At 44.8% G+C, this 23,005-nt stretch overlaps 3 protein-coding genes across 3 annotated transcripts in view; 2 read left to right on the forward strand and 1 right to left on the reverse strand.

The window, feature by feature from the left end:
* Positions 1-23,005, reverse strand: part of LOC309549119 (uncharacterized protein) — a 2,919,967-nt gene that overhangs the window by 2,355,224 nt on the left and 541,738 nt on the right. The window lies entirely within an intron of this gene.
* The window catches only part of LOC309549117 (uncharacterized protein), a 4,285,597-nt gene that overhangs the window by 2,244,563 nt on the left and 2,018,029 nt on the right, over positions 1-23,005 (forward strand).
* On the forward strand, positions 9,811-17,069 carry LOC309548677 (uncharacterized protein; the record flags this gene model as incomplete). The annotated part of the gene is made up of 7 exons (XM_082248639.1): positions 9,811-9,906; positions 9,993-10,116; positions 10,233-10,330; positions 10,435-10,576; positions 15,525-15,709; positions 15,806-16,779; positions 16,862-17,069. 6 exons carry the CDS (start codon positions 9,811-9,813, stop codon positions 16,733-16,735), a joined length of 1,575 nt encoding a protein of 524 aa, XP_082104765.1. The 3' UTR covers positions 16,736-16,779; positions 16,862-17,069.

Raw genomic sequence — 23,005 nt, forward strand, 5'->3', positions numbered from 1 at the left:
CTCATATGATGTCATGGACTTTGAGTGAAGATATCGGGATGATGGGGGAAGCTACAGGCATCATTCACATATCTTCTTTTTCTGCCATTGATTCCCTGCACCATAGAACCAATCATATGGGCTGTTCAGCCGCTTGATTGTTTTTACAGGCGCCGCCCTCCAGAAAGTAAAAATTATTATTTTTTTTTCAAAGTTGTCGGTCATTTTTTGTTTATAGCGCAAAAAATAAAAAAACTGCAGCGGTGAACAAATACCCCCAAAAGAAATCTCTATTTGTGGGGAAAAAAGGACATCGACTTTATTTGGGTGCAGCGTCGAAGGCCTGCGCAATTTTCAATTAAAGTAACACAAAAAATGTCCTGGTCATGAAGGGGGGTAAATCTTCCGGGGCTCAAGTTGTTAACTGACAATTGCGCGGTCGTGCGATGCTGTACCCAAATAAAATCAATGTCCTTTTTTTCCCCACAAATAGAGATTTCTTTTGGGGGTATTTGATCTCCTCTGCGGTTTTAAAGTTTTGCACTATAAGCAAAAAAGAAAACAATATTTTTTACTTTCTGCTATAAAACATCCAATAAAAAATGTACAAAAATCTAATTTCTTCATCAATTTATGCCAATATGTATTCTGCTACAAGTTTTTGTTTAAAATAAATCTCAATAAGCTTATATTAATTGGTTTGCGCAAAAGTTATCTCCTCTATAACCTATGGGATATATTTATGGAATTTTTATTTTTTTACTAGTAATAGCGGCGATCGGTGACTTACAGGGGGACTTTATTGCGGCGGACAAATCAGACTCTAACTGACACTTTGTGGGAACCAGTGACACCAATACAGTTATCTGTGATAAAAATATGCACTGTCACTGTACTAATGACACTGGCTGGGAAGGGGTTAACATCAGGGGCGATCAAAGGGATAAATGTGTGCCTAGCCAGTGTTTGTGTATTGGGGGAGGTGCTTTTACTAGGGGAAGGCATGGATCAGTGCCTCTGCTTCGCAGGAACACAGGATCTATGCCTTCCCTACTAACAGAACGGCAATCTGCCTTGTTTACATAGACGGATTGCCATTCTGCCTGTATACCGAACGATCAGCGGGTGCCGGCGGACATTGCGTCTGCAGGACCTGCTGTGTAGAATCACAGTGGTAGGGAGCCGCTGGCAGAGCGCACTTGCAGACGCTACTTGGAAGTGCAGGATCACGTTTATATACGGGGTTCTGAGCAGCACGAACGCCCTGTAGCAATAAAACTGCTATAGGGAGGTCGGAAAGTAGTAAAGACTTTTTTCTTTCACACCCCCAAATTTTGAGTCCCCCAACATTACATTCCAGACTCTGAATCTAGTAGGTGTTTAAAAGGGGTCCTTACATCAAAGAAACCAAAAAACAACTGTGTGAGGTCAACCAGAAAATATATACCAAACTTTTAATCCAAGCATGCAGTCTGCCTGGCCAGGAAAGGGGGGGGGGTGAGTGTGTGATGGTAATAGGCAGTAATATATTTCTCCCCCCTTGGTGGGAGTGAAAATGACCCATCTATAAGGATATACAGTACATACACACACAGCACAAGGCCGTGTTCACACTATGAGACATTTCTCAGGGCTGCAGTTCCTCTGAGCTCCACAAGGTGGTGATCTCACTTCTACCCAGACAGGAAGTATCTATAGAAGACAGGAAGTAATGTCAGTTATAGACAGGAAGTGATGTCACAGGAAGTGATGTCAAGTATAAAAGAGACGTTTTCGGGTGAAAGGTGAGTTAGGAGGAAGTAGAGAGGAGACACTGCTGGACGTGGCAGCAGACAAGGTAATAAGATCTTATTTTCTGTTTACACCCAGCAACCCTCCCCCGTCATGTCCGTCCTCTTCCTCCATAGTCACTGTGACTTTTTTTATCTCCAGCAGATGATGATACACACATATATACTGTTGAAACCTAGAGTAACCCCTTCAGGGTCAGAACATTCCTCCACATACGGGGTCAGAAAATTCTCTTCATTCTGGAGATTTGTCACCTTTCCCACCAATCATCTTCTCACCTTAGCAGTCTCTTGTAACGAGGGATGAGATTCGGATTTGGGTTCTCCTGAAATTTGCCCTTTCACACCCTTCCTCTGAAGATACAAATATCCCCATGCCTCACTATATTTTTTCCAACAAGTTTATACCATGCCTCACTATATTAACCATGTGCCCAGGATCGGCATGGTGGATGGAGTGGAGGGTGATCAGTTCTCAGATCTCCTCTCTGGTGAATAAATCCAGAAGAGATGAGCATTTCATCACTTCCAGGTTAAGTGCCATCATTCCCTGGTCACTGTAGTCAGTGAAGAAGCTGGTTAATCCTGATCTGTATTTCATCAGCTTCACTGGGGTCCATAGGTGACGTTGGAGGTATATTAGACCCCTAATGTCTCCTTAAAGAGGACCTGTCATTTATATTACGCTGTCACAAAGGGGGGTATTGGCCGCACACTAGAGTGAGAGCAATGATTCTGGGGCCATTATTACCGGGTTTCTCTAAACGAATGACCTGTAGGCGCCTGTCACGGGGTAACGTGGCAGAGCCTGACGTTAGAGGAGTGGCTTACCGGGTAACTAGCGTGGCACAGGTTCACCAGAGGCTCGGCGTCTAAGTGTTAGCCGGTTTTCACCAGGGCCCCAGATGGTGGGGATGGAGTTGGCTGCTTGCTAACACCAGGTCGCGGCCCCCCAGATTCCCTGGGAGAGCCAGGAACAGGTCCAGGACCAATAGCTGGTAGCAGGTAAACAGATCAGGATGAGACAGGAGGATAGTCAGGACAAGCCAAGGTCAGGGCGGGCAGCAGGTAATCTGAATCCAAAGACAAGCCGGGTCAGGTAAACAGGAACAGCAGATATAACAGGATACAGGAGAGCTGAAGACAACACAGCAATCACCTAGAGTGACAGCTGTTTTTAAATAAACTGTTTTGGCGCCAATTTGGTAGCCTCGAACTCTACCGTGGTAGCCTCGAACTCTACCGTGGTAGCCTCGAACTCTACCGAGGTAGCCTCGAACTCTGCCAAGGTAGCCTCAGCGCATGCGCATAGGCATTCGCCGTTTAGCGATGCCAGTGCGCCTGCGCAGGGTATTGAGTCCCTGACATTGCCCCCCCCCCCTTAAGGGCAACCTCCAGGTGCCCAAAAGGTTCCTTTTGTGGGGATGGTTGCGGAAAAAAATTCTGGATTAAGTCCTGGGCATGGAAATTCTGTACCAGTTCCCAGGAATTTTCTTCGGGGCCGTAGCCCCTCCACTTAACCAGGTATTGTAGCTGGTTCCTCCGCCTTCTGCAGTCTAGGATGGCCTCCACCTCAAGTTCTTCATCCCCGTTGATGGTGACAGGAGCAGGTGGTTCTGAACTTCTACCAGGAAAGGAATCAGGTACTGCAGGTTTCAAGAGTGAAACGTGGAAGACTGGATGGATCTTGAGGGAATCGGGAAGCGTCAATTCGTAAGATACCTCATTTAATTTTCTCCTCACAGGGAACGGGCCAATAAACTTTGGTGCCAGTTTTTTGGAAGGGCATGCCAATCGGAGATTGGTGGTGGCTAACCATACCAGGTTGTCAGGCTGGAGAACCAACTCACCTCTCCTTCTTTTGTCAAAGAACTCTTTATTGGAGGTCTGAGCCTTGGTCATGGCATCCTGTAAGACTATGTAGTTCTCCTTAAGGAACTCCAAGATGTCCCGGACTGCTGGCACTGTAGGTTCAGGAATAAAGCAGGGCAAGAAAGATGGGTGAAACCCGTAGTTAGCGTAGAATGGGGACTGACCTGTAGCCGAGTGTTTGGCGTTATTGTATGAGAACTCTGCTGATGGTAGTAGCGAGACCCAGTCATCTTGAACAATGGTGGTGAAGCATCGGATATATTGGTCGAGGGTCTGGTTGGTCCTCTCAGTCTGCCCGTTAGTCTGGAGATGGTATGCGGAGGACATTGACAGCTTGATTTTCAGTGAATCGCATAAAGCTCTCCAGAAGCGAGAAGTAAATTGGACACCTCTATCCGACACAATGCTCATTGGGACCCCGTGGAGTCTTACAATTTACCTGATGAAGACCTGCGCCGTCTCAAGCGCAGAGGGCGTACCTCTTAATGGTATGAAGTGAGCCATTTTCGACAGACGGTCTACTACCACGAAGATTGCAGAATAACCGTCTGATGGAGAAAGTTCCACGATGAAATCCATGGCAATTATCTTCCATGGTCTGTCAGGGACTGGTAGTGGTCTGAGCAGGCCCCATGCCTTATTTCGGGTTGCCTTGCTTCGTGTGCAGACAGTACAGGAGGAAACATATTGTTTACAACACTTGTCCAAGTCGGGCCACCAGAACATGCGCTGCACAAGATCCATGGTCTTATGGATCCCGAAATGACCAGCCATCGGGTGGTCATGACACAGTCCTAGGATGGACACACGAGCACTTTCTGGAATGAAAATTGGATCCCCTCTCCATAGCAGTCCATTTCTGGGTACCAGTATAGTTCCAGCAGGATGGGGAGCATTTACTGTGGCTTGTCTCAGAGCGGTAAGAAGGTCAGACTGTAATAGTAGAAAGTTACCTTGGGTTAAGATGGTGTCAGGTACAAGGATTTCTTTAGAACTGTCATACATTTGAGAGAGAGCATCGGGTTTCATATTCTTGGAACCCGGTCGGTACGTTATATGGAATGTAAATCTGGAAAAAAAAAAGTGCCCACCTTGCTTGGCGAGGTCTCAGGCGTTTGGCCGTCCTCAAATACCCCAGGTTCTTATGATCCATGTAGAGGAGTATGGGATGTGCCGCCCCTTCCAATAGATACCTCCACTCCTCCAGGGCGGTCTTGATGGCAAGGAGTTCCCGATCCCCTACATCATAGTTCCTCTCCGCAGGAGAAAGCTTACGTGAGAAGAAAGCTACCGGATGAATCAGGTCCCTGAGACCTTGACGCTGGGCAATGACTGCTACTACTGCGATTTCCGAGGCGTCTACTTCGAGGATGTAAGGCAGGGCGGGATCCGGGTGGCTGAGGATAGGAGCAGAAGTAAACAGCTCCTTCAGGGCTGTAAATGCGACTTGCACCTAGGGAGACCAGTGGAAGCGGGTACCTTGTTTGGTGAGCAGGGTAATAGGGGCGATGATGGAAGAGAACCCCTTGATAAATTTCCTGTAGAAATTTGCGAATCCTATGAAACGCTGAATCCCCTTTTTATCCACCGGTGCGGGCCAATCCAGGATGGTGGAGACCTTCTGAGGGTCCATTTTGACCCCTTCAGAGGAGATTATTAACCCGAGGAATTGGATACTCTGCTGTTCAAATTCACATTTCTCGGGTTTTGCGTAAAGCCTGTGTAGCCGGAGTCGGTGGAGTACCTTTTTAACGTGTTCTCTGTGCTGGGCCAAGGAGGAAGAGAAGACCAAGATATCGTCCAGGTAGACAATTACAAAGATGTCCAGATAGTCTCTGAAGATGTCGTTGATGAAGTGCTGGAAGGTGGCCGGGGCATTGCAGAGCCCGAAAGGCATCACCAAATATTCATAATGCCCGAATCGGGTGCGAAATGCTGTCTTCCATTTGTCCCCCTCCCTAATAAGGACCAAATTGTAGGCTCCCGCAGGTCCAGTTTGGTGAATACAGAGGTGGTTCTTAGTCTCTGGAAGAGTTCAGGAATCAAGGGTAGGGGGGTACCGGTTTTTGACCGTAATTTTATTTAACTCACGGTAGTCCACACATGGCCGAAGTGAATGGTCTTTTTTTCTCCACAAAAAAGATCCCAGCTCCTGCCGGAGAAGTAGAGGATCGGATGAATCGCTTCTCTAGATTCTCCGTCACATAGTCTTTAAGGGTACCCAATTCTCGTTCTGATAAAGGAAAGATACGTCCGAAAGGGATCTCGGCCCCCGGAAGCAATTGAATTGGACAATCATAGGGGCGGTGGGGGTAAGGTCTCAGCCCCCTGTTTACTGAAGACATCCAAGTATTCTTGATAGGATACTGGGACAGAGGAACGTATCTCCTTATCAGCATCCATACAGAGTAGGGTGCTAGGAGCACTATGGCGTACTGGCAAGCAATAATTCTGGCAGTAAGGGGACTGGAACTTGACGTCTCCAGAAGTCCAATTAATCTGTGGGTTGTGCGCCTGAAACCAGGGTAACCCAAGAATTACCGGAAACAAGGGAGAAGAGATGGAATCCAGGCACAACAACTCCTTGTGTCCTTCGAGAGTGGCCACAGGCAATGGAGGGGTTTCTTGGGTTACTGGCCCAGACTTGATGTGGGACCCATCCGCTAGGAAGATGGAGAGTCCCTGCGACTTGGGTCGAAGTGGGATGCGTTGATGAGCAGCAAAGGTAAGGTCAATGAAGCAGCTGCATGCCCCGGAATCAATAATAGCGGTGACCGGGATCGGGCCTTCTGGGAGCTGGAATGAGATAGAGAGAGCCAGGTGAGTGGTATTGTTGACAGAAACTGGATAACTTGAGGGGAATATAGAAAGACACTTACGCATCTTTTCTGGGCATGAGCGTACAAAGTGTCCGGCTTCTCTGCAGTACAGACACAGGTTGTTCTGACGTCGTCGTGAGCGTTCTTCTGTTGATAAGGAAGGACGCATAAGCCCAAGTTGCATCAGCTCAGACGTATCTGATTCAGCAGTAACCGGAGCAGTATTGCTGGAACGGGCACCGGAGGAGAAGGTGTGGACGGGATTAGGAACCCGTGGCAACATCCAGACTGGGCGGGTCTGCTGCGTGGACCCCTCTGCTCTACGCTCACGGAGCCGGCGGTCTATCTGTATAGCCAGGGTGATTAAGGTCTCGGGTAAACCCACTCGGGCCAGTTCATCTTTCAAGTTTTCTGAAAAACCCAGGCGGAACTGATGTCGCAAGGCTGCGTCGTTCCAGTGAGTGTCCGTACTCCAACGCTTGAAGTCAGTGACGTAATCCTCTGAAGTGAAGTGAGCGCGGTTTCTGCTGTAGCAGTGCGCTGCGGGTCTTCGTATAACTGCGCCATTGCGTTAAAGAAAGCCGACATGGAGTCCAGCTGGTTACTGCGCTCTTCAAGCAGGCGGTGAGCCCAGGACTGAGGTTCACCTTGAAGCAGGGATATGATGAACCCCACTTTGGTTGCTTCCAAGGAGAAGGTTCGGGGGTTGCAGGGAGAAGTACAGCTCGCAGGCATTGCGGAAGGCTCTAAACTTGCTCCGATCCCCAGAAAACCTTTCCGGCGTAGGGACCCTGGGCTCAGGAGGCAGCATCACCACCGTCGAACCGGAGGGAGCCATGGAAGTAGCAGAAACTGTAGGGTCCGTGGAGGGGGTTAGGGACTGAACACGCCCCTCCAACTAAGTATAGCCCTCTTGCAGGGACTTAACGGCTTGGGTAAGGGCCGCAAGGTGCTGGCAGATGTCGTCCATAGGGGAGGCTCCTCTAGCAGGCTCAGTCATTGCTGTGTTGTACTGTCACGGGGTAACGTGCCAGAGCCTGACGTAAGAGGAGTGGCTTACCGGGTAACTGGCGTGGCACAGGTTCACCAGACGCGCAGAGTCTAAGTGTTAGCCGGTTTTCACCAGGGCCCCAGATGGTGGGGATGGATTTGGCTGCTTGCTAACACCAGGTCGCGGCCCCCCGGATTCCCTGGGAGAGCCAGGAACAGGTACAGGACCAATAGCCGGTAGCAGGTAAACAGATCAGGACGAGACAGGAGGATAGTCAGGACAAGCCAAGGTCAGGGCGGGCAGCAGGTAATCAGAATCCAAAGACAAGCCGGGTCAGGTAAACAGGAACAGCAGATATAACAGGCACAGAATACAGGAGAGCTGAAGACAACACAGCAACCACCTAGAGTGACAGCTGTGTTTAAATAGGCCGTTTTGGCGCCAATTTGGTAGCCTCGAACTCTGCCGAGGTTGCCTCGAACTCTGCCGAGGTTGCCTCGAACTCTGCCGAGGTAGCCTCAAACTCTGCCGAGGTAGCCCCAAACTCTACCAAGGTAGCCTCAAACTCTACCAAGGTAGCCTCAGCGCATGCGCATAGGCGTTCGCCGGTTAGCGACGCCAGTGCGCCTGCGCACGGTATTGAGTCCCTGACAGCGCTTTTATAGCGTTGTCTTTGCACCATGTTGGGTAGCGAATTTAGACACTTTTTCATGGGAACACACAGTTTTAAGAGTTGACATAATTGTGTGCGTGTGTGTGTGGGGGGGGGGGGGGACGCTTTGTTTTTACAAGCATAACATGCAGATTTTATCGTGTGTGAAAATGTAATTTTGTTTAAAGCCCATCTCTAAGGAAACAAAAAATTACCAAAACCCAAATGAGCATTTAACCCTCGTATAATGGGGGCAGCCCCACTTCAAGGGTTACATGGTAATTTTGGTGTAGGGAAAGAGTAAAAGCACTTTTACTTATCTGATACTCTGATCCCTCAATACCGGCACTCTCCTCTATTCCCCTACACTCTGGCAGTGGACTGTCCCTCCTCCTGTCCAATCAAGGGCTTTGGGCTCTGCATTGGTCTTGATGGTCTCAGATAACCTGTGACCACTCTTTATAAAAAGATCCCCCTAATTAACCCAATCTACATGTTCCAATTCCCACTAGGGGCAACCCGCCTAACCCCTTATATCCCCATCCTAATATTGTCCAACCAATGCAATCCAGATAATTCTTCATTATCCGTCTACAGAGAAACCCGCAAAGATCACATGACCACCACACCATTGAGGATGGAGGAGGATCAGAGTCACATGACTGAGAGGTTATTAAGCCACACTCTGGAGATCATCTACCTGCTGATCAGAGAGGTGAGGAGGATTTTGGGAGGTCACAATTTGGGAGATAACAATTCAAACAATAATTGATAAGTGTTCAAACATGTGCTAAGTCAACACCGTGACCACACATAAAAGTCCAAAGAAAATATCCAAAACTCAGTAAATTGTCCACCGGGTGAGATACAATATAAAACAATGAAGGTAATATGCTGAGTCAACAGCCTAATGACACAAATTGTCCAATATATCTGTTGAACAAACTCAGTCTTTGTGCAACGAAAAGGTGAAGATGTGATGAAAATAAACTGGTGATGAAGTGATCACGACAAGTTGGTGAAAGTTTCCCACCACCTTCTAGATGTGCTTCTTACCAGATAAAAAATGCAAAAGGGCACAAAAACTGAGTTTGTTCAACAGATATATTGGACAATTTGTGTCATTAGGCTGTAGACTCAGCATATTACCTTCATTGTTTTATATTGTATCTCACCCGGTGGACAATTTACTGAGTTTTGGATATTTTCTTTGGACTTTTATGTGTGGTCACGGTGTTGACTTAGCACATGTTTGAACACTTATCAATTATTGTTTGAATTGTTATCACGTGGTGGATTATATATTGCAATTTTGTATATATATATAAATGTTTATTTATTTATATGAACACTGATCACATTGTAGCGCACCAATTAACTTTCACATACATTCATTTCCACACATTGGATCTTGGTAGCAGCACAACTATATTATTAGCGCACTTTTTTTCAATTTTTCATGACATCACTCTTACCTCTATTAATAAAACACAGTCCTGACCAGAGAGGTGAGGAGGAATCTGGGAAGTCACATGACCACTCTTATCTAGTCTGGTCAATAGACCATGTTCTTATTATAGACATGTAGATGATGTCAGATGATTGATATCGGTTTATCTTTCTCCTGATCTGTAGGATTGTGTTGTAGTGAAGGAGTCTAGTGGAGAGCCAATCTCAGGAGGATGGAGGAGGACCCAAATCCCCACCATGGTGCCTCCACCTCGTTCTCCGATAACTGAGAGGAACAGAGAGCAGAAGATCCTGGAACTGACCACCATGATGGTCCATCTGCTGACAGGAGAGGTGAGCGGTGCTGGGAATTCTGGGACATTATCCAGTAACAGACAAGGGATGTGTCTGGATGGTGACTGTATCATTGTGTGTGTCAGGTTCCTATAAGGTGTCAGGATGTCACTGTCTATTTCTCCATGGAGGAGTGGGAGTATTTAGAAGGACACAAGGATCTCTACAAGGACGTCATGATGGAGAATCAGCCGCCCCTCACATCACCGGGTAAGAGGAGACTTTATTGTAAAGGAGAGAGCAGTACGGAGGCTCCACCTAGACCCCCCATCATCTGATAAACACATAGAAACAATGTATTCAGTCAGTGTGTGTGTTTCCTACAGATGGATCCAGTAATGGGAACCCACCAGAGAGATGTCCCCGTCCTCTGTATTCCCGGGATTCCACACAGGAAGGTCACACCATCCCTCACTGTTACAAGGTTGGTTCGATGGAGTATCTAGAACATGGACTTCTGGAGATGATGTGCGGATTATTTTTTGTGAGCTTATATTTTACAGATTATTTTTCTCTAATTTTTTTTAGGGTGAAGATCTGATAGATATAAAAGTTGAGGTTAAAGCAGAAGAAGAAGAGACGTATGTGAGGGATGATCAGCAGTCTATGGAGGAGGATGGAATAACGGGGACATTTATAGAGGAGGACACTCCTACAGAGATCAGCACAGGTGGGTCATTAACACTAAATACATACATGTAATCCACCACTGATTACTGAATACCAATATTATGAGTCCTGACCCCTGCGCTATATACTCTATGTTGTACATTACATACTCCTGACTAATGCTCTCTCTCCTTTACCCACTGGTACAGTATCTCACAAAAGTAAGTACACCCCTCACATTTCTGTAAATATTTTATTCTATCTTTTCATGTGACAACACTGAAGAAATTACACTTTGCTGCAATGTAAAGTAGTGAGTGTACAGCTTGTATAACAGTGTAAATTTGCTGTCCCCTCAAAATAACTCAACACACAGCCATTAATGTTTAAACCGCTGGCAACAAAAGTGAGTACACCCCTAAGTGACAATGTCCAAATTTGGCCCAAAGTGTCAATATTTTGTGTGGCCGCCATTATTTTCCCCTCTTGGGCATGGAGTTCACCAGAGCTTCACAGGTTGCCACTGGAGTCCTCTTCCACTCCTCCATGATGACATCACAGAGCTGGTGGATGTTAGAGACCTTGCGCTCCTCCATCTTCCATTTGAGGATGCCCCACAGATGCTCAATAGGGTTTAGGTCTGGAGACATGCTTGTCCAGTCCATCACCTTTACCCTCAGCTTCTCTAGCAAGGCAGTGGTCGTCTTAGAGGTGTTTGGGGTCGTTATGTTGGAATACTGTCCTGCGGCCCAGTCTCTGAAGGGAGGGGATCATGCTCTGCTTCAGTATGTCACAGTACATGTTGGCATTCATGGTTCCCTCAATGAACTGTAGCTCCCCAGTGCCGGCAGCACTCATGCAGCCCCAGACCATGACACTCCCACCACCATGCTTGACTGTAGGCAAGACACACTTGTCTTTGTACTCCTCACCTGGTTGCCGCCACACACGCCTGACACCATCTGAACCAAATAAGTTTATCTTGGTCTCATCAGACCACAGGACACGGTTCCAGTAATCCATGTCCTTAGTCTGCTTGCCTTCAGCAAACTGTTTGCTGGCTTTCTTGTGCATCATCTTTAGAAGAGGTTTCTTTCAGCCATGCAGACCAATTTGATGCAGTGTGCGGCGTATGGTCTGAGCACTGACAGGCTGACCCCTCGCCCCTTCAATCTCTGCAGCAATGCTGGCAGCACTCATATGTCATTTGAGTGCTGCCAGCATTGTCATATATTCTGTCATTTTAATGTGTGATATTTTCTCCTGACATTAATTAGCCTCATCTCTCCCTTATATTCTGTCATTTTAATATGTGATATTTCAATAAGGTTTTAAGCAGTTATTCTGTGTTTTTAACCCGACATGCTTATATTTTTTTCATTTTATTCATTACAAATTGATTCATTTATTTTTTATATCTTAATATGTTGTTTTATCTTTGGACATTAGATGTCACCAGTGAGCAGTGGTTACAACTCTCTCCTGGAGTAATTTATATATTTGAACACCAGGTGTCACTGTTTTAATTCCTATCCATTGTTTTTTAATGTTTTAATAATCGTTTGTTTGGCGATTATTTATGTCCTTCTATATTGCCCATTCATCCCCTATTTAATGTATTTCGGCCTCCTAATACAATATTCATTAGTTGCGAGAGCCATAGCAGCGTATGGGGTTAACAGCAGCAGAGTTTCCAATGCGGTTCCTATGGATACCGATACACTATATAAGCCTTTGATCGGCACCCTTGAAAAAGTCACATGTGTTTGTGACGCAACGCGTCGGGACGCTGTGGTGACATCACTTCCTGGTCGACGGCCGTGACCGGAAGTAGGAAGTTGTTCGTGGAAACTAATGCTGTGACCGCATCGGCGGTTTTAAAGATTATTCTGAAGGCGTGTTTACTTTGTCTAAATGTAAGTGCAATTTTATCTTACCTATTAAATCGTTTGGAAATACTACACCATGAGTTCTTCTCCCTGGTTTTTTGGCATATGAGCATCTATACCGTGATATCAAGTACCCCCCATCTGAATTGTATGGTGACTGGGACTGCGAGACCCCATAGGACCTGGAGGAGATATCTTTTAGTCTGCAGGTTGACAAGTAATACCTGACACGCTCCTAAGAGTGTCAGTGGAGGTGAGCGGCCATTGCACTCATTCGTTTGGATCTTTTCAGCTCACGAATAAGAATTGCACTGGGAATCACCTGAATACATATAATTTTATATCTGCACCGATTGATTCGTGTTGGACTTTATTATTTATTTTTTAGTGCATGTTGCATTTTTTGCACACTTACACTCCGTGAACTGGATTGAAGAGCCATTAGTGGTTCACTCTTCAGAGGACACTTTATTTATTTCACTGTTATTTGTGAATATTCCTTCGTTATTTTTTTCACTTCTTATTAGGATATGTTTCACTTTGTGTGTATTTACACTTATGGAATGATATTGAAGAGTTGACAGCAGTTCACTCTTCAGAGGACACTCTTAATTATTTTTATTGTATTATTTGATTTTCACTCCTAGATTTGGATACATCACTTCTAGTAATTTTTCTACGTTTAAGATTATATCACTGCATCTTTATTCCACATAGGAAGTTTTTCGGTTCACCTTTCAGAGGGCACCTTGCCACTTTTGAAATATTTTGATTTCTTCTATTTTGTTCATTTTTTCCTGACACTTTTCACAGTGTCTTATTGTGCACTACCTATATCTTCACTACTATTTGCACTTTCTATCCCTTTATCATTATTGGGTGCACTGTCACTTCCGTATTTTATTCTACTGTTATAATTTGTGCTTACGTATCAGATGATTGTCTAAGTGATTGACTTAGAGTAATGGACCACCATCCATAGAGTACTTGCGCTGATAATTTTTGACTTCTATAACTCATATGTCTATTTCCCAAAGACAACCTCTGGATATGACACTGAGCACGTGCACTCAACTTCTTTGGTGGACCATGGTGAGGCCTGTTCTGAGTAGAACCTGTCCTGGTAAACCGCTGTATGGTCTTGGCCTCCGTGCTGCAGCTCAGTTTCAGGGTCTTGGCAATCTTCTTATAGCCTAGGCCATCTTTTTGTAGAGCAACAATTCTTTTTATTTTAGATCCTCAGAGAGTTCTTTGCCCTCATGTTGAACTTCCAGTGACCAGTATGAGAGAGTGAGAGCGATAACACCAAATTTAACACACCTGCTCCCCATTCACACCTGAGACCTTGTAACACTAACGAGTCACATGACACCGGGGAGGGAAAATGGCTAATTGGGCCCAATTTGGACATTGTCACTTAGGGGTGTACTGACTTTTGTTGCCAGCGGATTAGACATTAATGGTTGTGTGTTGAGTTATTTTGAGGGGACAGTAAATTTACACTGTTATACAATCTGTACACTCACTACTTTACATTGTAGCAAAGTGTCATTTCTTCAGTGTTGTCACATGAAAAGATAGAATAAAATATTTACAAAAATGTGAAGGGTGTACTTACTTTTGTGAGATACTGTATATACACATAATATGGATTCTCTTTTGTTACACCCATTTCCTACCAGCTGGACATTTTATATCTAATAAGAAATCAAATGAAAATGAAAATAAATTTCTTCCCCCAAATCTGTAGACAATAAGTGGAAAATAATAATCCAATCTGTGCGATATCACCGCGCCGTGTAACAATCAGACTTACAATTCTAAAATATGAAATCTATTAAACAGTGTCAGGGAATGAATAAATAGTAATGGGATCGTCCAATAAGAGGATAGAAATGTGTGTCATGTGACACGTGTCATCAGTCAGCGCCAATATAAATGATAAAGTGTGAGTGCAGAAATTGCAGATGAGAAAGGTGCTGGTGGTCACTTCCACTCACCTTCCCATCTGACTCCTGTGTTACCAGTGAGTCCCACAGATCCCTTCCCCCTCTAGGGATATCGCTCACTCCTCTCCTCCTTCCTCTTCCCCCACGGTATATATGGGGGGGGGTTGAAAATAACCCCCCTCTAGTGCTCTCCGTCTATCTGCTTTATTCAACATTAAAATCCAAGATGATAGAATTACAAAGCCGGGACCTGAGCAGTGCAGACTAAACAAGCTTCACAATGTGATCCTTCACTCAGATACCCCTTCCCTGGGATGGCCGAGATGGGACGTCCCTGTGCAGGCTCCGCCCATATTTTCTACCCCCTCCCCCCATATATACCGTGGAGGAAGAGGAAGGAGGAGAGGAGGGAAATTATTTCCCACTTATTGTCTACAGATTTGGGTGAAGCAATTTATTTTAATTTTTTTGGCACTGCATTTTATTTGATTTTTTATTTGTGTTTAGTGAAAGAAACTTTCTGAATGTAAGCTGCCATTGGCTGAATGTTTCTGTGAATATTTATACACCATTCTTTACACTACATGATTGCACCGATTTATTATTTATTTTATATCACATTTTATATCTGATGATCTGATTGGAGGACAGACTTTTACATGTTGATAATAATGTGATAACATCCTCCAACTTTGGAACCTTAAACAGAAAGTGATAATGAGGGAGGAGTCAGTAACCCAATGATGGTGGTCTTCAGGATCAGTCCAGTCTTCATCTTGGTTGTTCTCCCCCCATCCTCACTCTCTGACCTCTGGTGGGGCTCAGCCCTGCTGTTATTCATGACTAAATCATGGACTAAATAAGGAAGTGTGGGACTTCTTGTGTTGGGAAGATGGCAATGAGTGATAGATGGGGAGGGGACACTCGTCCTATAATCCCCCCATTACTGTCACTCCTATAAAAGACAGTTCTCGATGTTTCCTCACTCTCTGACTAAGGTCCATGAATAAAGAAATGAACTGGTAGGAGATCAGAGGACCCATTTACTAGTTACCTTGAGGGGGGAATTGTAAGATCCTCAGAGACAAAGCTGCCTGATGTGGGCAGAGTCCTGGTTTAGGAGAACCAATATGCTGATGTCTAGTAAATAATCTTTTTATTTCTATTTTAGTAGATGGACGGGAGATGAGGAAAACCTCAGAGGATTGTCTCACTTTGTCTCCGGACTGTAAAGTAGAAGATGAGGACATCACACAGTATAGTCCAGGAGAAAACCCGGCTACCTCAAATGTCCATCCGGCACCACACAGTGTAGATGGACCATCGTATTCCTCTTATCCTGAGGAACCTCAGACTGTGAGGGACAGTGCCGGACCATCGTATTCCTCTTATCCTGAGGAACCTCAGACTGTGAGGGACAGTGCCAGACCATCGTATTCCTCTTATCCTGAGGAACCTCAGACTGTGAGGAACAGTGTCGTCCTTCCACCAGATAAGAGGTTCTCCTGTACTGAGTGCGGGAAGTGTTTCAGTTCTAAATCCAAACTTAATATGCATAAAAGATCTCACGCTGGTGAGAAGCCGTATTCCTGTCCTGAGTGTTGGAAATGTTTTTCAGTGAAGTCCCATCTTTACAGACATCAGAGATTTCACACTGATGAGAAGCCATATTCCTGTCCTGAGTGCGGGAAATCTTTTTCAGAGAAGTCCAATCTTTCCACACATCAGAGATCACACACTGGTGTGAAGTCGAGATCACACACTGGTGTGAAGTCGTATTCCTGTCCTGAGTGCGGGAAATGGTTTTCACAGAAGTCTTATCTTTCCAAACATCAGAGATTGCACACTGGCGAGAAGCCGTATTCCTGTCCTGAGTGCGGGAAATCTTTTTCAGATAATTCCAATCTTTCCAGACATCAGAGATTGCACACTGGTGTGAAGTCGTATTCCTGTCCTGAGTGCGGGAAATGTTTTTCACAGAAGTCTGAGCTTTCCCAACATCAGAGATTGCACACTGGTGAGAAGCCATATTCCTGTCCTGAGTGCGAGAAATGTTTTTCACAGAAGTCTGAGCTTTCCCAACATCAGAGATTGCACATTGGTGAGAAGCCATATTCCTGTCCTGAGTGCGGGAAATGTTTTTCACAGAAGTTCAATCTTTCCAGACATCAGAGATTTCACACTGGTGAGAAGCCGTATTCCTGTTCTGAGTGCGGGAAATGTTTTTCAGATAAGTCCAATCTTTTCACACATCAGAGATCTCACACAGGGGAGAAGCCATATTCCTGTCCTGAGTGCGGGAAATGTTTTTCACTCAAGTCCCATCTTTCCACACATCAGAGATCTCACACGGGGGAGAAGCCGTATTCCTGTCCTGAGTGAGGGAAATGTTCCTCACTGAAGTCCTGTCTTCCTGTACATCAGGGGTCCCACACAACCCTGGAGGTGTATTAGTGCACTGAGTGCGGGAAATGTCTTCTATATGAATGTTGGTGGACATGTGGAGAGAAGCACACCCTGATATACACCTCAGATATACTCCATGGCTGATCTTCATCATGTAAGAAACACTTCATAAAGAGATCAGAGATCACCAAAGACATGGATGAAGTGTTGTCCCGTGTTGGCCATTGATAGCAGGAGAAAAATAAAAATGGAGTCCTTACCTTTCATTGTTTACATTTTGTGCGGGAATATTTCACAAACACTTACAGATCTGGTTGTTATAAATGTGTTGATGAAATGTGACCCGCATTCCCCCAGTCATGGTGAATTGGGATTTCCTATAATGCTCAGTTCCATCTAGTGGCCATAATGTGCTTTCCTGACAGATGTCCATGGCAGCATATGTTTGGGTAGCCCCGCCTTAGTTCCTCCCCCATAAGACCCCACCCCCATAAATGTTCAGGATAAGCCAATGGCTGCGTTCCTTTTTTGTCCTCCTCACTTATAGGACCATTTTTGTATGAAGTTTTCCTACCTATTGGAAGTATTGGTAGGCGGGTCTGGTGCTGGGCAGCTGTTCGGGATGTCAGGAGCTTCCTTTGGTATCCAGAAGTCTTCCAGGATCTCCCGTGTGGTCATTGAGTCCCCAGCTATCAGCGGGGTGGTGTTATGGCACACATATGTAGAGGATCCATGCCTGGAGAGTGGGCCCTGTCATCGGCAGCCATTTGCATTGGCTGGGAGCCCAGCTGTTAGCAGGTGGCCATTAAGTGTTTGACACGTGAAATTTGTTTCGGTGCGAATACAAATTCCGACAAATGTTTGGTTATTCCTAGATTCGGATGTATCCAAATCTTCAAATGAAATTGTAATCAATTTAATTGAAATCTGTTAAAATTTGTTTAGTTTATTCATTTTCTAATGAATTCCAACTTCTCGGAGCGATTAGAATTCGGATCAGTCAAAAAAATTATGCAAATTATGTGTGAAGAAATAGCTGGTTGTTAAGCAGCAAGCCAGGAAGCCGGTCGCCCGCATTCTTACCAACCATGACTCATCAGCTGTCAGCGGGCTTCCCCACTGACAGATGAATGGAAAGAAAAGAATGCCGGCATTGCCTGGCAATAGTAGAAAAAAGGTGTGATTTCCCCCCCCCCCTCCCCCCAGTCGATACCAGGCTCTTTGGGGCCAATATTTAAAAAAAAAAACCTAAAACAGTGTGGGTTCTCCCCTAAAATCCATACCAGACCCTTTATCCCGGCATGCAGCCCGGCAGGTCAGGAAAGTTGGAGGTGACTAGTGAGGGCCCCCTCCTCCCTAATAATACCAGGCCACATGTCTTCAACATGAAAACGATATTTCAAAAATTGTGCATTTGTTGTTTTTATTATTTATTTTGACACTTTTCTGGTGAATAGGTACAGGTACTATGGTCCCGATACTCATTCACATGGGGAGGAGGGGCGGGATCTGGGATCCCCTTTGTAAAAGGGGCATTCAGATTCCCCTGCCTGCAGACCCCCACAACCACAGGCCATGGTTGTGGGGAAGAGGCCCTTGTCCCCATCAACATGGTGAAGAGGTGCTTTGGGGGGGGGAGGTTCCCCAAAGCAACCACCACCCCCCATGTTGAGGGTATGTGGTCTGGTATGGGTCAGGAGGCAGTCGATTGCTCGTCCCCCCTTTCCTGACCTTCTGAACTGCATGCTCAGGTAAAGGTCTGGTATGGATTTTGGGAGGACCCCACGCCAGTAATTTTTTTACATTTTGGCATGGTCTTGGTATGGACTGGAGGGGACCCCATGTCATTTTTCTAAACATTTTTCTATTGCCGGGCAATGCCGGCATTCTTTCCATTCATCTGTCAGTGGGGAAGTCTGCTGACAGCTGATGAATCATCGTTTAAGGATGCCGGCTGCCGGCTTCCCAGCCCCCTGCTTAACAACCAGCTATTTCTTCACACAGAATTCGAATCATTCGATCGTTTTTCGAACGATCGGAATCCCGATCGCTCTGAAAAGTTGAAATTCGTTAGAAAATGAATAACCTAAACAAATTTTACCAAAAACAAAAAGAAATTTAACAAAAACTAAACAAAAGTAAACAAATACCGAAACCAAACGAAACAAATTCCATAATGAATCGAAATTAGTAACATAACAATCTATCCAAAACGAAACAAATGTTTCCATTCTGCACATGTCTCCTAAGCGTGCCCAACCCAGATATAGCAGTTGTGTTCCGGCCTCTGGGATCCAGGTCGCCCTGCGGATGCATCGATTGCCCCGTGGAAGAGGTCCGGGACACGTGAGTATGTTTGGCTTGAGGTCAGCAGAAGGGAGCAGACGCCATGCGGGCTGCTAGGGAGTAACCAAAAGGAAAACCTATGGAGAGGACTCTGCTCTCTGGGTGATCGATGTGCATTGCAGCATCTTATCAAAGTTTGGTGCAGTCGCCTACCTTTGTCTTCTTTTCTGTCCTGAGGAGAGAACTGTTTGTTGAAGCAAGGTTTGCTTTCTGCGTAGCGGTACCCCCGCAGGAGCCGCTTGGGTATTGGTTTACCCGGGCCTCCCACTGATTATTCCACAGCCAGATACAGGGTATTTTCACACGGCCAGGTGCATACACTCTTCCACTCGTCTCCAATGACCAGTCTAGGGGATGTGTTTTTATTTTTTATTTGGAGAACTTGGATAGGAGAAGAAAAACCAGAGCTATCTTGAGAGTCCCAACATCCTATCTGTTCAGAGAAATGGGAACCTACAGATGTTCACAAGGAACCACTGTCATATGTGTGGACTTTAAGGGCACAACATGAGACAGATAACAACTACATGGATTTATCCTAAAATAACATTTATTGATTTATCTAAAACCACATCTCAATAAAATGAGGAAACTGGCCCCAGACTGAGCTCAGCTCGTACACAGGAGATCAATGTCTCCTACTAATTTCACTCATGTGCATCATACATATATAAGGATAAGTTGGTATATATCATAAGGTTCGTGTAGGTATAGATATTTCCTCTCTTCGCTTAGATGTAACATTTAGTGACGGCCATGTACTTTTTTACTGAATATATCTTATTACTATTATAACAATCTCCTTACTATATGGATTTCTTTGTCTTAGCTTTGTTTGTATACATGTCTGCATCATATTTGTTACTGATGTCAACATTTGTATCAATTACTGTATGTATAATAAATGACTACGTTCAGATTCTATTTCTGGAAATCTTAGTTGGTGACCGGCCTCATTAAAAGTCCCACGACCTCTGTTTTCTGTTTGCATTAACCATTAGGGATGGCGGCACGTCACTGTGTTTGCTTCGGATCATATTCCTCTATATTCATCTATTCACTGGTCAACGTGTTTCACACAAAGCTTTTTCCGGACTATGAAGATGTACAGACAGTTTTCTCTTAAAATTAACAGACTCGATATTAGTGTTTCATACACATAGAACATAATCTGTATTTATGTACATCATAATAAATACAAACATGGCTTACTAGCACAAGGCCTTCCTTCCAACCCCCAACAAATTAACCCGACCTGGGGCTGACACAGAGGAGAAAAATCGGACCAAAATGTTTTGTATATACAGGTATCTGTCCTGGTGATCCTAGGTACGAAATAAAATATCACAAAAGTAAGTACACCCCTCACATTTTTGTAAATATTTTATTCTTTTCATGTGACAACACTGAAGAAATGACACTTTGCTACAATGTAAAGTAGTGAGTGTACAGCTTGTATAACAGTGTAAATTTGCTGTCCCCTCAAAATAACTCAACACACAGCCATTAATGTCTAAACCGCTGGCAACAAGAGTGAGTACAGCCCTAAGTGAAAATGTCCAAATTGGGCCCAATTAGCCATTTTCCCTCCCCGGCGTCATGTGATTCATTAGTGTTACAAGATCTAAGGTGTGAATGGGGAGCAGGTGTGTTAAATTTGGTGTTATCACTCTCACTTTCTCGTACTGATCACTGGAAGTTCAACATGGCACCTCATGGCAAAGAACTCTCTGAGGATCTGAAAAAAAATTGTTGCTCTACATAAAGATGGCCTAGGCTATAAGAAGATTGCCAAGACATTGAAACTGAGCTGCAGCATGGTGGCCAAGACCATACAGTGGTTTAACAGGACAGGTTCCACTCAGAACAGGCCTCGCCATGATCAAACAAAGAAGTTGAGTGCATGTGTTCAGCGTTATATCCAGAGGTTGTCTTTGAGAAATAGACGTAGACTCTCCGACTAGAGAAAACGTAGTCCTGGATCTATTGATCACTAATGACCCAGACCTAATCTCGGAGGTAGGAGTCCAGGACTACCTGGGCTCTAGCGATCACAGGATGATCACATTTAGTGTAAATAACAATATAACAAGGCAAGTGGGGAACATAAGAACCCTAAACTTCAGAAGGGCAAACTTTCCAAAATTGTACTCATTGATGGAAAGGGTAAACTGGGACCAAACCCTAGGATCACTAACCACAGAGGAAAAATGGGAATGCTTTAGGAACATATTAAGCAAATGCATCTTGCAGTGCATTCCTATGGGAAATAAATTTAGAAGAGACAAAGCCAAACCTGGCTGGCTAAACCGTAGCGTTAAAAAACTTATTAGGGGAAAAAAATTGGCCTTCAAGAAATGTAAATCAGAGGGCACAGTATCGGCTTTCGACCAATACAAGGAGGCAAATAAGAAAAGTAAACATGAAATCAAGATGGCTAAAATCAACTTTGAGAGACAAATAGCGGAGGATAGTAAAAAAACCCCAAAGAAATTCTTTGAATATATCAACAGCAAAAAAACGAGGGCAGATAATATTGCACACATAATTAGCGATGATGGGAGGATGGTTACAGAGGACACTGAAAAAGCAACCGCGCTGAACGCTTTCTTTCTCGTCAGTATTTACACAGGAAAAGGAGGGGTACACTGACCATGACTGTATGGGGTACACTGACCATGACTGTATGGTTAGTAGTAATACACAGGACTTGCCACCAGAGGGTAAAATCAGGGAAAGGCTGGATAAACTTAACACAAACAAATCACCAGGCCCGAATGGTGTACATACGAGAGTACTCAAGGAACTCAGTAAGGTTATATCTAGACCACTGTTTCTGATCTTTGCTGACAGTATTAGGACAGGAGATGTACCAGGGGATTGGAGGAAAGCTAACGTGATTCCGATATTCAAAAAGGGGCAGAGGCATATCCCGGGAAATTATAGGCCTGTCAGTTTGACAGCAGTAGTATGTAAACTTCTGGAGGGGATGATAAGGGACTATATCGTAAAGTTTGCTAAAGACAACAACATCATCAGCAGTAATCAGCACGGGTTTACAAATGGGCGTTCTTGTCAAATCATTCTCTTAACATTCTACGAGGAGTTGAGCTGTGAGCTAGATAGGGGCAGACCAGTGGATGTGTTGTACTTGGATTTCGCTAAGGCGTTTGATACAGTTCCCCACAAGCGCTTAATTTATAAAATAAGGTCTGCAGGTATCGACAGCTCATTTGCTCTTGGATACGGAACTGGCTAAAAGGGCGTGTCAAAGGGTGGTAATAAACAGCGCATACTCAGACTGGTCTGATGTAGTAAGCGGGGTCCCCCAAGGCTCAGTCCTCGGACCAACCTTGTTCAATTTATTCATAAACAGTATTGAGGTCGGGATCAGTAGTTCGATATCCGTTTTTGCAGATGACACAAAATTGGACAGGGCAATAACTGTAGAGTATGAAGCAGATATCCTACAGAATAACCTGGACAAAATAACGGAGTGGGCACTGACATGGCAAATGAGGTTTAATGTGGAGAAGTGTAAGGTTTTGCACTTGGGGACTAAAAACATAAAAGCACAATACACGTACAGGCAATAGCATGCAATGTCAAGCGGCAGCTGCCAAAGCCAGCAGAATATTAGCATGCATAAAGAAAGGGATGTATTCCAGAGATAAGACTATAATCCTTCCATTTTATATAACTCTGGTCCGACCGCATCTGGAGTATTCTGTCCAGTTCTGGTCGCCAAACCTCAGGAGGGATGTGTTGGAGCTGGAGAGAGTCCAGAGAAGGGCAACTAAACTGATTAGGGGATTGGAGGACCTTAATTATGAAGAGCGTCTGCAATCGCTTGATTTATTCTCCCTGGAGAAGAGACGCCTGAGGGGGGACATGATAGCA

This window comes from Pelophylax lessonae, assembly GCF_965119305.1.
Source record: "Pelophylax lessonae genome assembly, chromosome: 3".
Classification (NCBI taxonomy): Eukaryota; Metazoa; Chordata; class Amphibia; order Anura; family Ranidae; genus Pelophylax; species Pelophylax lessonae.